Source organism: Larimichthys crocea, chromosome XI, assembly GCF_000972845.2.
Source record: "Larimichthys crocea isolate SSNF chromosome XI, L_crocea_2.0, whole genome shotgun sequence".
NCBI classification, from domain to species: domain Eukaryota; kingdom Metazoa; phylum Chordata; class Actinopteri; family Sciaenidae; genus Larimichthys; species Larimichthys crocea.
In genome coordinates, this window is record NC_040021.1 from 8,536,135 (window position 1) to 8,549,921 (window position 13,787).

Here is a 13,787-nt window from a genome sequence, read left to right on the forward strand (position 1 = left end):
CTCTGCCTACCCCCCCTTTTTTTTTTTTCCATGTGTCACTTTCTAGGGTCATAGGAAATTAGTTTTTTCCCTGAGAAACTGTTAGCGCACAGGGAACTTATTCCATGTGTCTGTTTTCTAAAATGATTTATTCACAGTAAACTGCTGGTGTGAGTTTCTTAAAACATGAGTCAGGAGGGAAACATGTTAACAGATCAACAAAAAGTTGATGAAACCAAGTTGCAATATATGAAAAGAGAGATGCGTAACGTAGTCCTTAAAGGGACTGGTGTGTTGCTGGGGTTTTAGAGAAAATAGAGATATTTAACAGCGAGCGAACGCACATTTGTTACTAATATTGCAAAGTGTTTTGTTTTTGATGTTTTCCCTCTGAATTCAGTTACGGCTTAGAGAAGAATGTTTGAGTCTGGAAAAGTGCAGGAAGGTTTGCTTTCTATTTGTATTCACCTTTTTGCTGCCCTCTCTCTCTCTCTCTGGTGAAAAGAAAAAGTTTTAGAACATTAAAGATGAACTTTTCTGCAATAATTTGTCATGTAGGATGATATTACCTATAATACTGTACATATTCATTTGTAGTAACAGTATCTAAGCTTCAGGTCTCCATGTGGGTGGTTTCTATGGCAACAATTCACTGACTTTTAGGTGCCTAGCTGCACTGCTAGGAGACTTGCTTTTAAAGTTCTGCAGGACTGTACTTTTTCACATTTTTAACAAGCCCTCATAGTGTTGGTTATGTACCATTTTTGATTAAAGACATCTGTCTCGCATTATTGTTAAGTTTGTATTGCACTCATAAAGTGAGAGGTGGTTAGTTAGCTGACTGGCTTCTGTTGTGGTGACTGCAAATAACCAGACTGTCAGCAACTCACAGCAAAAAGTAGTTCTGTACTTTTCCCTGTCAAATAAATACAGAGTCACAAAATAACATCAGGAGTGCTCAGATCACAGATGAGACCAAGTCAGTGCTTTGGATCTGAGGTAATATCACAAACTATTTTTACGGTAACTCCCGAAGATGTTGCTCCAATCATGTACAGATATCCACCTGTTTTTATCGAGTGGCAACCTCCATGGCTGAAAAATAAAACCAACACAAGAAGTACCAAAACTGCAGTTCCACTTGAGGCTGGCTACAAAAGGAGTCAACCTCCATAAGCCCCCATGTTAAAAGCCCAACTTTACAGCAGAAATAAACATGTTTACAGTTTAGAGTGTGGTCCATTTGGCTGACAGGTGGTTACAGGTGACTTGTTTGAGTACCCAGGCTTCATTCAGCCCGCCTCAGCTACAGCAATGCACCACATCTTTGCCTATTTTTATCTTTCAGAAGGAGAGGCAAGGCTGCCAAGATGGCAATGGCAAGAGCCACCACACTCTGAGCTTCACAGCGCCTCAGTAACCTACGGGTGACGTCATGGAAACTACGTCTTATACAGTGGTACAGTGGTGAAAAAGTTGATTTACTGACATCACAAAATGCAACAAAGAGCAAAAGGAAACAGACTTGGTGTAAACACCATGATGTGCATGAAGCATGTGACCTAAACTTCCTCATTGTTACACTTGAAGAGGCAAAAAAGAGCTTCAGACAAAAACAGATCTGTTGTTTGTGGTTTGACTGGTCTTCTTTCATTAACATCATCTCATCTCATCTTCCTTTTTTGCGATGATTTAATGGCACCCAACTGAAGAATTACAGTAGCACCAGCAACTGTTTATCTCAGTGTGTCCAACTCGTAATATCTGTGTAACAGTAGTGGATGTTGCAGATTTTCTGGTGATTTTGTTATAATTTGTGGCATATTTGAATGGAAACTTGGATGCAGGGGGTACTATCACAGCAGAGACATAAATAAAACTTTTTTTGTTAATTACAGGACACACACACGAGTCAAAACAAACGTTCATTTTAATAGCAGTTTCAGAGAAACATTTCTCACCTGACACCATGTCGTCCTTCAGTGGTCGGCCCCAGTCCAGGATGATAAATGAGTGGCAGCCCTCCATGGCAACAACGGTGAAGTTATGAGGCTTGTTTTTGGGAGGCTGATTGGCTGCCAGACTGTCCTTCTCTATCAGGTTTTCTAGGACGTCGACCTGAAGATACTCCAGAGCCTCCGTCAAGGAGCAAGGAGCACCTGGGTCCTTCCGGATGTAGTTCACATAGGAGGCTGATGGAAGGAAAAAAGATGGAGAGGTATCAAGTTATTCATTTTAACTAGATAATCTTCTTTATATTTCCATATAATTTCTAATTATTGATTAAAACTCATTGATTTCAAAGGGACAAACTTAAATCGACACTACTGCCACAGCCATTTTTTAAAGGGGGTTGCTCGTGTGACGGTCCTCTATCTTTCCTTTGTTTCCCCTCCTCTGTGTGTTTTTTGTTAGTTTTCAGTGACTGGAAATGCCAGCTGGACCTACAGCTGTGAATACTTCAAATATCCCACAATTCCTAGTCTGACTGGGATTTGGAGGGAACTGCTGGAGCCTGGAGTCGCTCCCACCATCCCAGATGATTGGCCCTCTGCGCAAGCCAAGAGTCTAACACGTGTCAGTATCTACACATCAACACAGTCTGTACAGCTGTGTGGGTTTAGGCTGTTACAAGTTCCTACTGTATGCATATATGCACTCATATGGCTCATGTATTACGCACTCAGACACTCAAATACGTTATCTGTCGTCAAGGTGAGCTGATTTATGCGTCCGTCTGTACACAGAGTGCTTGTAAGGCTTTATTTCTGTACAGCATGCACATGTTTGGGATCATGTACACAGAAGATCCAGATGTTTTGCTTTGCTCATGCTTTCATTTGTAAATGCTTAAAGCGCCTCCCTACAAAGACACACTGTCTTCTGCTTATTCAAAAACCAGATCCAAAAACACTGATGAAAACTGGCGTGTGTGTGAGTCTGACGATCAAATGTTACTGGGAAACAGCATCAGCACAGTTCTCATAATGTCAACTCTAATATCAGTCTAGCACGGCATTAATTAGCATCCAAAAAGTCCAAACATCCTGGTACTCATTTTCTTGTCCAATGTGGCAAACTCCATCCATCTGGATTGCAATGTAGATTCACGCAACTGCTAAGAACTATTAGTTAATATTTTTTGTCCCACGTCTGCCTTGGGCTGGATTCATTCAAACAAAACCATGCCTAATAGATAAAAAGACAAAGGGAAAGTCTCTGTCAGGTACTTCATGCAAAGCATGTCAGTCAACTGGCACCCCGAATAAATAGGAAAGAGGATGTCTTCACTTTGAGCCAAAACAGCTTCTTCTCTGTGCTGAGGTCAGCATCCTTAACTTTTATGATCTCCACTGCTCTTCTCCTTTTGCCTGTTTTTATCTCTGGGATAGTAATAGCTTTCAGATGCCTCCATGAGAGGTGAGTGATCGCAAGAAAGTCATTGTTATCGCTCCACTGTTACCTTTTGGAGCAGATGATACTCATTAATTTTAAAAGATCAATATAAAGGTCAGGTTGAATTTAGAAGCTATTACTCAAGATTTTATTCTTTTTTATTGGATTAGCAACAGGTGCACATTAAAGCTTATAGCACATCCAAAACGATAATCCCTGGGTTCTGATTGGCCAGAATCTGTCAAAAAGTCAGTTTATTGTGGCTCTAAAAGGTGATTTGTCAAGTCTGAAAAAATTACTAATGGGTCTTCCATCATGAAGCTTGGAAGTGCAGCCAGTGTTTCTGGAACTAGAGCAAGTGACAACATCTGGCTGTGAAGTGAGGCCTATGTAGAAGTACCAAAAACTGCAGTTCCTCTTCTTGTCCACTTGAGGCTGGCTACAAAACGAGTCAATCTCCATAAGCCCTCATGTTAAAATATCTAAATTCACAGCAGACATAAAGATATTTACAGCCTGGTACAAAAAACAGTTTTGGTCTCTATAGCTAATTTCCCTGTTCATAACAACTGTACTGTGGGTGAGTTTTTATATAACTCACCTATTCAAATTATATTAAGGCTTAAAGTTATGCATAATTAAGAGCCTGGCAGATTTGATTGACAAGTGGGTGCCGTTACAGGCGGCTTGTTTGAGCTCCAAGGCCTCAAGTCTGCTGATGATTCCGTCTTTGCCAAGTTTGAGACTAGCCAGGAGGCAGAAGAAGCAGAACTACAAACATGGTGGTGGCCAAAGCCACAGATTTTGAGCTTCACAACGTCTCTTCAGAAACCTGAGGGTGAGGTCACGCTGTCCATTCTTTATACTGTCAGTGAACAAGACCCATCTAAGTCACGCTATCTCAGCTACCATTGTTTTAACAATGCGTCTCTTGTAAGTCTCAAGAGAAGGATATTGCTTTTACCTCTCCTTTCCAGCATGAAGGAGAAATTTAGGTGGCTGTGAAACACGCAAAAAAACGCTTCCTATCTGAGGTTTTATAATCCATAAAAGGCTCATTCTAAGGTAACAAAAACATCATGATTTAGATTTATTTTAAGTTGATTACACACTAATGAAAACATAGTTATACATATTATATTCCATTTCTGTCATTTTCTTTAAATAGAGCTGCCTCAGTCTTACTGGACCCTTAATACTTGATAAAAAATGAAAAATTACAAAGCATTATTAACTTAGTGACGTAGTTTTTAGAAGGTTGGACTCAAATAGATGCTGTATTTATGTCTGTCAAGAGAATATCATGGTCTGTTTGTGCAGCTAGATGAGGTGATAGGTTATGAGAGGCCAAAGTAAGCACACAGGAACAGTAAAAATGAAGCAGGGGGGTCGAAGTTTACTGAGATCAAGTCTGGAGACCCTGAACAACGTGTCCTTGGTGAACTTTGTTATTATGATCCAATTGTAGTTGGATTAGAATCAATAACAGAGATACACTTGTTCCCTTTTTCCAAAAAGTGATAAATTCATATATTCATATATGGATTTCACACATCAGCAGTTGAGTGCTTCACTGTGGCACCTTACTGTAGCAGCAATTGAATCTACATTATGATATGGATAAGGTGAAACTTGCTTACAGTAAAGTTTTTGTAGATTTTGACTTTTTTTTTTTTTTGGCTGATCGTTACTATAAAGTCTGACAGGGGTCAGATATTTATGAGGTCTTATTGAAGGAGCCAAGATAGACGTCCAAATGTATTACTCCTCTGTGAAAGCAAAACAGAACTCCCTTCAAACTATCATTATTTACAGCACCGAGGGACCTTCAGCACACACATGCACACCCTCACTAAAAGGGACACAAAAAACATAATACTAAAAGTAAAAAAATAAAAAGAAGATTGATTTAGCAAGAGACACATGGCTCAGGCATGTCAGATTAAGATAATATCATCTTTCCTGGCATGTAGACTAAACGAAACACACATAAACCAATGAAAGAGTACAATGTTCTGCCTCTTGGGATGAGTATTAGCTGAAGGAAGGATTTTTCATCCAACTGGTGAGAGTATTTATTTAATTATATCTGTTATCTTAAGTTCCTTTTAAAAAGCAATCCATCAAGCATAATGGGAACATAATGTTAAACCTAAAATCTAAATTTAGAGCTACAGCTACTTTTGACTTTGGAAGACAAACCAACAGAAAAGCTTTAGTGTATGTCTGTCTGAGGGGGGTAAAAAGAGTTCAAACACGTGTCCCAGAAATCCCCGAATCCTAGAGCTGCACAACAAACTCCAGAAGGGATTACATTAAATTGTACAAGTGGAGGCCATTAAGATATCCATGAGCATACACACTTATTTCTCTCTTTGTGTACCTGTAAATCGCTTCTTCCCGCTGAGGTCAAACTCTGATGAAGGGCCTTTGTTTAAGGGCTTGGTCTCCCGCTGTGGAGTCGTGATCTCTGTGGTGGTGGTGGTGGAGGCAGTTGTTGTAGTTGTGGTGGTGGTGGTGGTGGTAGTGGTGGTTGTAGGTGGCAGGGTGGTCTGGATAATAAGCTCATCTGGCAATAGCACATGTCAGTGAGCTTTTAATTCAAACAGATTTTGATTGTTTACATCCTAACTCAATCACATGCTGCTTTGTTTCATTAATCCTTTATAATTGGCACCATGGTCTGCGTAATGTGAGTGTCAAACTGATTTAATTAATTGTGGGCAGATGTGTGAGTTCCCTTTGAAATTAACCGCTTTTCCTCGATCACCCAAAGCTGTATTCTTATGTAATGTTTTGCTTCCCATATTTTCCCTGTGAGGGGAGCTTGAAAACAACAACTATTTCACAAGTTTCCAAGGCTGTGAAATGTGAAGGGATTCAGTGGATGAAATTCAGTTAGCTCCTTTCTCTTTCATCACTGTTTTTTTTCCTGTGCCGCATCAGTGAACCTTGGCATTACATCATGGTCCACATACACATGCAATCAGCTTTGAGCCATGGCAGGGAAATGAAATAAGAAAATATTGTAACGCTCAGTGTGTCCTATTTCTAGCAAAACCCAAAGAGGAGAGAAAATATCAAATTCTGCTCACATGCAACAGAATCCTTGAGAGATCCAAACACCTGTAGTGACATTACACAGTGCAAACCCTCACATCAACCAAGCTGCTGCACTTTTCCATTCAGCTAGTGTTTGGCTGAAGCCAGGGTTCATCTATTATATTACAGAGCAACGTTAATAACAGCAAATACATTGCATCAAACCATAAGCCAGGACATTCTCTTGAGCTTAGTAATGCCGTTCACATGCACTATGGGTCAAGTCTATGGAATAAAAGTTATTAAAAACAGCCCATAAAGTAAAATCCCAGCAATGAACGTACAAAAAGAGAAACAAAATAAAGACCACGGGAAAGGCAACAAGGAAGAGACGAAAGAGCTAGCGAACAGATTCACTGACAGATAAACAGACAAACAAACAGTACAGTTCACAGTCAACAAATGAGCATAAAGTGCAGTTTAGTCCATCCCAGCCCAATGGTAGTAGGTCGGTTTCGAAGCCAGGCTCAGCCAATACCTTTCTCAAGACCTAAAGCATCAGGCATGTGGTCCGTTTCCATTCCTGAGGATTCCTCTGTCAAGGAAGTAAAACAAGCTGTAGTATCAATCTCAAATGACCATATACACATAAATAGACATAAACACCCACACATCCACATAGACAAACCTATTTTAACACATACTTTTGGTACAAGCACTAATACAAATGTTGACACTTAAGTAACACTGGTCAGGCATCAGTCAACATAAGTGTGTTATGAGTGAGTGAAAAAGTGTCTCTACTGAGTTTGCTGGGCGTGTTTGAGGTTGTATGTTATCTTGTGTTTGTTTGTATGTTATCATGTAAACTAATGATAGCTTACTTGAAGTGTGTAGGATTTAGTGGCATCTAGCGGTGTAGTTGTACATCACCCTATCCTTCTTAGCATGACGGAGAAATTATGGCATCCACGAAACATGTACAAATCAGGAAAGGCTATCTAGACGCAGTGGTTCAACATGGTGGGCTGTGAAATAAAGCCTGTGCGGAAGTGCCAAAAACTGCAATTCCCCGAGCGGCCATTTGAGGCTGGCTACAGAACAAGTCAATCTCCATAAGCACCCATGTTAAAATATCCAACTTCACAGCAGAAAAAAACATGTTTACAGCCCGGTTCAAAAAACAGTTTTGGTCTCTATAGCTAATATCCCCGTTCATGACAACTGTACTGAGGGTGAATTTTTAATTAACAGCATGGTTGCTTTGACAGGTAGGTGATGTTACAGATGATTTGTTTGAGCAGCCAGGCATCATTTGGCCCGCCATGATCCACATCTTAGAGGAGTAAGAGGCGGCCAGAGCCACATATTCTGAGCTTCAAAGTGATGCTCCAGAAACCTACAAGTGACATCAAGTATATGCTGTCCATTTTTTGTACATTCAGTTGGTAGACTCCATGGAAGAGCATTAAAGGTATAAAATGCTCATTCTAAGATAACAAAAGTATAACAATTCTTTTTGAAATGGAGCCACCTAAGTCTCACATACTGGATCTTTATTTACCTAATTATGACTTCTATTTTGTTCAATGCAAATCTACAACTGTAATCCTATAGATTTAGTTTAGTTCAATTGTTTTCAAATTCTCCAGCATATGTGCTGTAATAACTAAAATATCCTTTCTTTGGGTGTTTATGCATGTAAGTATGTTTTATCCATTGTCTTTGTGTGATAACATTAATGACAGTGTGCAAATGACAGCATGTTGTGCATTTAAACCAGCAGTACTCTGACCATAGCCAGCCCCCAGATGTGGAGACCCACATGTGGTTCCTGTGGTCGCACATAGACATACACATCTACACACACACATACACACACATAATGACCAGATCACACAGTTAAGACACACACAGTTATAGAGTTATAGGACTCTGTGGGTACAGACAGGAAACACTCGTTGCCTTGGCCTAGATGGATATGACAACCAACACAACTGAGAGATTTAGTGAAGTCATACTTATTTATGTTCACTCTTCTGGCTCTAAAACGCTTCACTGAACAGCAGTATTGCTAAATTGGAGTGCTGCAGTTTGTTTTATTCCTGGAACATAAATCTGTACTTAAATCAATCTTTTAAAATGCTATCTGCATTGTGTTATGATAAATTTTAAGTACTTACGTCCTTCTCAAGAAAGACTTACCTTCTGGATAACAGTCCAATATTCCCTCTGAGTCCAGCATTGGATATCCATATTCATCAGTTTTGGAGAAGGTTCCAGGTGGACAGGTTGGGTACGGCAGCATTGTGGTAGAGTCCTCTATATACCAATCAATCGTGGTGGGTTCAGGTGTGGTGGTAGGAGCCATGGTAGTGGTGGTGGTGGTGGTGGTGGTGGTGGGAGTGGTGGTCCTGGAGCGAGAAACGTCCAAGCCAAGTAGAGGCTTTCCTCCAACCATGAGGACCTTGTCTTTGGGGTTGACCACAGGCCGGCTATCTCTGCCATGGCCAAACAGAGCCATACCTTCCTCGTTTACCAGGGGAGTCCCCATGCGGTCTGGTGGTCAATGGAGCGAGGAGCAAAAAGAGAAGAAACAGAATATTTATGGCTTTGTCTTAAGTCGTAAGTTAATAATAAATTGTTTTTCATACATGGTCAAGCTTTACATGTATATGATGTATGTTTAAATGCCATATAAGATTGACTGAAGAATATTACCGAAAATCGTGCGTCCATCCTCTCCAAGCACCACTCTCTTGGGTTTGCCCTGGGAGTCCTGGAGAACTTGTCCATCCTGGTTCATAAGAACTCCCCGCTCCAAGTCTACCACCTGGAGACACAAAATATGTATACAACTATATATAGAGATAAAATGTCAACTATTCATCCCTCATCCTGTCAAATTTAGTCATATTCCTAACACTTACAATGGCAACAACTGATCTGTAGCATTTCAAAGAAGAATCAAAAGTTGAAGCATGAAAGGTCAACATTTTGGGAAATCCATTTATGTGCTTGCTTGTTAAATTAGAAAACTGATACCAAACAAGCATACTAACAACATGTTGTGATCTTATTCGGAGTTATGAGCCAGAGTATTTCTTGGACAGGCATAGTCACTTCCTGGAGTCTTGTCATCACTGTGTGTCTATCAGCAGGGACAGAGCAAGGCCAGCTGTTTCCCTTTATTTCCTGTATTTAGACTAAGCTCAGCTAACCAGAGTGGTACTAATCTTGTCATCGAACACTGGTAAGAAAGCAGATGAGCATATTTCCCAGAAAGTTTAATATGTATTGCAGAAGGTTTAGCTCAGACTCATCTCAGCACAAGATTACAACTATGGTACAATCACTATATTTAACAGTTACCCATTTGGTTCCATCTGGTCCAGTGATATACCTCTGACCAACGGCCTTGCTAGTTCCTTGAGAGGGCGAGGACTCTTTCTCATTTGTTGCTGTCAGGTTGGGTCGTCCATTTTTACCTAATGATTATATGATTTAAGCAGAGTCATTTAACTGATTGGTAACTTTATGATTTACTGATAACAGTCTCATACATCTATATCACCATCATTAAGCTTTTTGCTCAAGCAAATCCTTGCACATTTTGCGTGTTACAGTAGCTGGATGTGACAACTTTTATTCACATGCACTTTACTAATGGACTTTACCATTTCCATTGACAGGCTTGAGTTGTCCTCCATTAATAGGCTTTCCTCTGAGGATGGGATAGCGAGGCCTACCACCCATACCCCTAAAGCTGTCTCTAGATGGAGATGAAGATGCTGAGGATGTAGATTGGGAGTTGCCCCCAATTAATCCTCCTGTCTTTGTCACAGTAGTGCCACTGCCAACGTCACGATCTGAGGTCAAAACTGGCTGGGGCAACTTTGAGGAAGAAGAGGTATCAGGTGATGATAGGGATGAATCAGATGTTGAAGAACCTTGTCTTGAGTTCTGTACTGGCTGTGGTCTGATAGGAGTTCTAGATCCACCAAACTGCCTGTTAGCCAGCAGAGGAGAGCGTCCCCTCCCATTCACTCCTGCACCAGGACGGCGATGTGTTGGAGTGACTCCAGATGGTGAGCCAGATCTTGTCCTAGAAGAAGTATCCACACTTTGATTGTCCTCTACATTTCTGTGAGGGTCAGTTGAAGTTACAGTAGGATTTTTTTGAGCAGCTGTGGGGTCTGCAAATTTATCATTTTTTCCACTGATATCTCCACTCCTCTCATTGAGAGATTCCTTATTGTAATCATTATCATTGTCATTAGAGGTTCCTCTAAGTATGGGCTCCCTTGAGTCTCCGTGTCCACGATTCAAAGAGGAAGATGATGAAGATGAAGAGGTAGTTGGGTTTCTAGAGTCACTGGATGCTGTATTTTTATTAGTCAAAGAAGGCTTAACTGAACTAACCCCTACCCCATTCTTTAGTGAGTCAAGAGTGGAAGGGTTTCTCAGATCTTCACTAGTCTCCTGTATCCTGGACACTCCTGCAGCACCTGTGGCACCTGAAACCCTGGTGGGTGTTCCCCTTAAGATAGGTGTGCCAGCCCCAATGGAGGATGAAGTCCTGGTCAAGGGAGTTCTACTATCCTGCCTGGTAGATGACGCTCTTGTCCCTGTACCAAACCTACCTGGGTAACGACTAGCTAGCCAAGGGAATCTTTCAACCAATGAGGGGCTAATTCTTGTACGTGAAACCACCGTTTTTCCATTATTGCTTTTCTCCTTTCCTTCTTCCTCCCTTTTCTCCTCCTCTGTATGTTGTGGGGTAGAGCTTAAAGTAGGTTCTTCATTTTTGGTTACTTCTGCATCTGTATTTTTCTGATACCTATTATCATTTCCCTCTCTGACTGCTGTGTCCTGCTCAGGTGATGTGTGTGAACTCTGTGTGTTGCGTGAACTTGCAGAGTCATGAGATCCTCTGTGTGAAGTTGACCGAGAAGAGCCTGATAAGTCTATGTTTGACGGGTGGTTTGAGCTGCTCTGTGAAGTGGATGGATTGGTGCCTGAGTTCTGTAGAGTTGTAGAGCCTTGAGACCTAGACTCTGATGTGGATTGTGATTTGTCATAATTATATGGATCTGATGTTGCCTGGTTATGGGTTCCACTTTGTGAAGTGGATCTGGATGTTGCTGAATTTAAAGTTTGTGATGTTCTGTGGTTTTGAGTCCTGTCTGGTAAAGTAGACTGTGATGTTGCTGAAGTACGAGTGTTTGATGTTGCTTGGTTTTGAGTTCTGCTTGGTAAGTTCGACTGTGAGACAATGGCAGGTTTGTAACCATTGAGCATTCGAGTTGAATTCCCCCTAGACAAAATACCTGGATATCTTCGACTGTAACCATATCTAGAACCAAACCCAGTCCCATTAGTGCGCGCTGCTAAAGTCAAACCTCTACCCATAGATACAGGCTCTGTCTGCTGTGAATTGCTCTCTTTTACAACTGCAGTGGAGGGTTTTGCATGTGTTATGCTGGGCTTATCGTAGCTGTTTTTGCTCTCTGGATATGTGGAAGCTACATAGTCTTTTCTACTGGCTGCTGACTCTTGAACACGTGAGGAGGGAGATAATGAGGTTGAAGAAGGTGAGGATGATGAGGATGAAGAAGATGTAGAGGAACCAGAAGATGAGGAGGATGAAGTAGAGGAAGAAGAAGAGGACCTAGAGGATGAGGAAGAAGAGGAGCCAGAAGATGAAGTAGAAGAAGAAGAGGAGCCAGAAGATGGAGGAAAAGAAGAAGAGGAGCCAGAAGATGAAGTAGAAGAAGAAGAGGAGCCAGAAGATGAAGTAGAGGAAGAAGAGGAGCCAGAAGATGAAGTAGAAGAAGAAGAGGAGTCAGAAGATGATGAGGAGGAACCAGTCTTAGGTTTCTGATGGACCCTGATCTTAATGGGTCTTCTAGGTGGTGGTTTGGGATGAGACGGTTTAGTTGGAGAGGGTGTCAGAACTTTGAGGCTGGGGGTCTCGGTAGTCAAGGGCTCTTCGGGGGAAACATTGTTGTCTGGTTCTGTTGTCTCTGGTACAGCCTCCATGGTTGTTGTCTCTTCTACTGGTGGTGGTGTTGTGGGTATGTTCTCCTCCTCTTCCTCCTCTTCTCTAGCTTGAACTTTTCCTCTGTTCCCTGTATTCCTGACTGAACCCCTTACAGCAGAGAAGATGCTGTGATAGGAGCGTGTTTGAGAAAGGGGCCGTACACGCCTGTTGACAGCAGGACGTGGCTGAGAAGGTGTTGTTGGTTCTTCTGGCTCCTCTGTTGGCTCGTTGTCAGATTCATCATGGTCGGTATCCTGTTTGGAAGGAGTATGGCTAGTCCTGCGGCTGGTTTTTGACGATGAGGCACTGCTGCTGGCTGGCAGTAGACAGAAAATAGTTACAAATTAAGGATGAATCAAAATCTTCAGGCCTTCATGCACACACATACTGTATATAGTCAAATATGCTTACATCCTGGCATGACAACACTTAAGACTTTGCTCTGTGGTCCTTGTCCTCTCCTGTTGGTAGCTCTGATCTTGAAGATGTACCGATCTCCCGGTGTGAGGCCATCTATGGTGGCTGAGGTGGTGCTGCCACGGTGAGTAACACTTTTCATACCAAATGGCTTCATAGCAGGGGCGTATGAAAGGATGTACTCTATTTGGGGATAGAGGCCCACAAGTTAACACCAAAGACTTGTTAGCAAAAGTGAATTTATTTCAATCGTCCTGGCCTGACCTCTTATCCTTCCATTGGGTTCTTCAGGTGGATCCCATGTTGCAATGACAGCAGTTCCTTTCCCGCGTAGTGGCTTGACCTCAAAGTTTTCTGGTGGCCCAGATGGCGCTAGAGCAAGTGAGGAGAACAGAAGTCAATGAAAAGACAGCAGTGAAAAGAGGAGAAGCAGGACAGAAACCAGAAGCAGCATGAAGGGAGCGGGGTGAGGAAATTGCTACTTAAAGCGTGTAAAAACAGTGAGGACATTTGTGCCAGGAGGCCTCAACTGAGGAAAGTTCTGCTGCCATACATTGTCAGGAACCTCCCCTTGAGATCATGTATGGAACTGCAGATGGAAATCTTAGCTGTGAGCCAGGCAGTAAATGCTGACATTACAATGAACTGGAGCTCAGGAGCTGCTATGACATGGTATAAAAGTTGCAATCATGACAGAGCTGCAGCCAAAGCTCGAATCAAATATCAAATGGGAATAAAAGGCAGTGAACGTGATGAAGTGTGATATGAGGAAATGAGAAGAAAAGGGCTAACAGACATGGTTATGTAAGACTGAATTCTTTCTTCTTTGGCACTATGTAGCTCCTGAAAAAGAAATCAGCTCACTTTTCATGGTGATATTCTATATTCTCAGCAAGCAGTGACTGTGCAT

The 13,787-nt window shown here is 41.7% G+C and overlaps 1 protein-coding gene across 1 annotated transcript in view; it reads right to left on the minus strand.

Moving 5' to 3' along the window:
• fndc1 (fibronectin type III domain containing 1) overlaps positions 1-13,787 on the minus strand; it is a 37,243-nt gene that overhangs the window by 8,820 nt on the left and 14,636 nt on the right. Inside the window, exons 8-17 of the mRNA XM_027284284.1 lie at positions 13,142-13,249; positions 12,872-13,060; positions 12,193-12,776; positions 10,095-12,072; positions 9,790-9,905; positions 9,139-9,250; positions 8,623-8,976; positions 6,956-7,012; positions 5,759-5,944; positions 1,941-2,171 (exon numbers count right to left, since the gene is read on the minus strand). Coding sequence (XP_027140085.1) covers positions 1,941-2,171; positions 5,759-5,944; positions 6,956-7,012; positions 8,623-8,976; positions 9,139-9,250; positions 9,790-9,905; positions 10,095-12,072; positions 12,193-12,776; positions 12,872-13,060; positions 13,142-13,249 — 3,915 coding nt within the window. The remainder of the gene's footprint in view (positions 1-1,940; positions 2,172-5,758; positions 5,945-6,955; positions 7,013-8,622; positions 8,977-9,138; positions 9,251-9,789; positions 9,906-10,094; positions 12,073-12,192; positions 12,777-12,871; positions 13,061-13,141; positions 13,250-13,787) is intronic.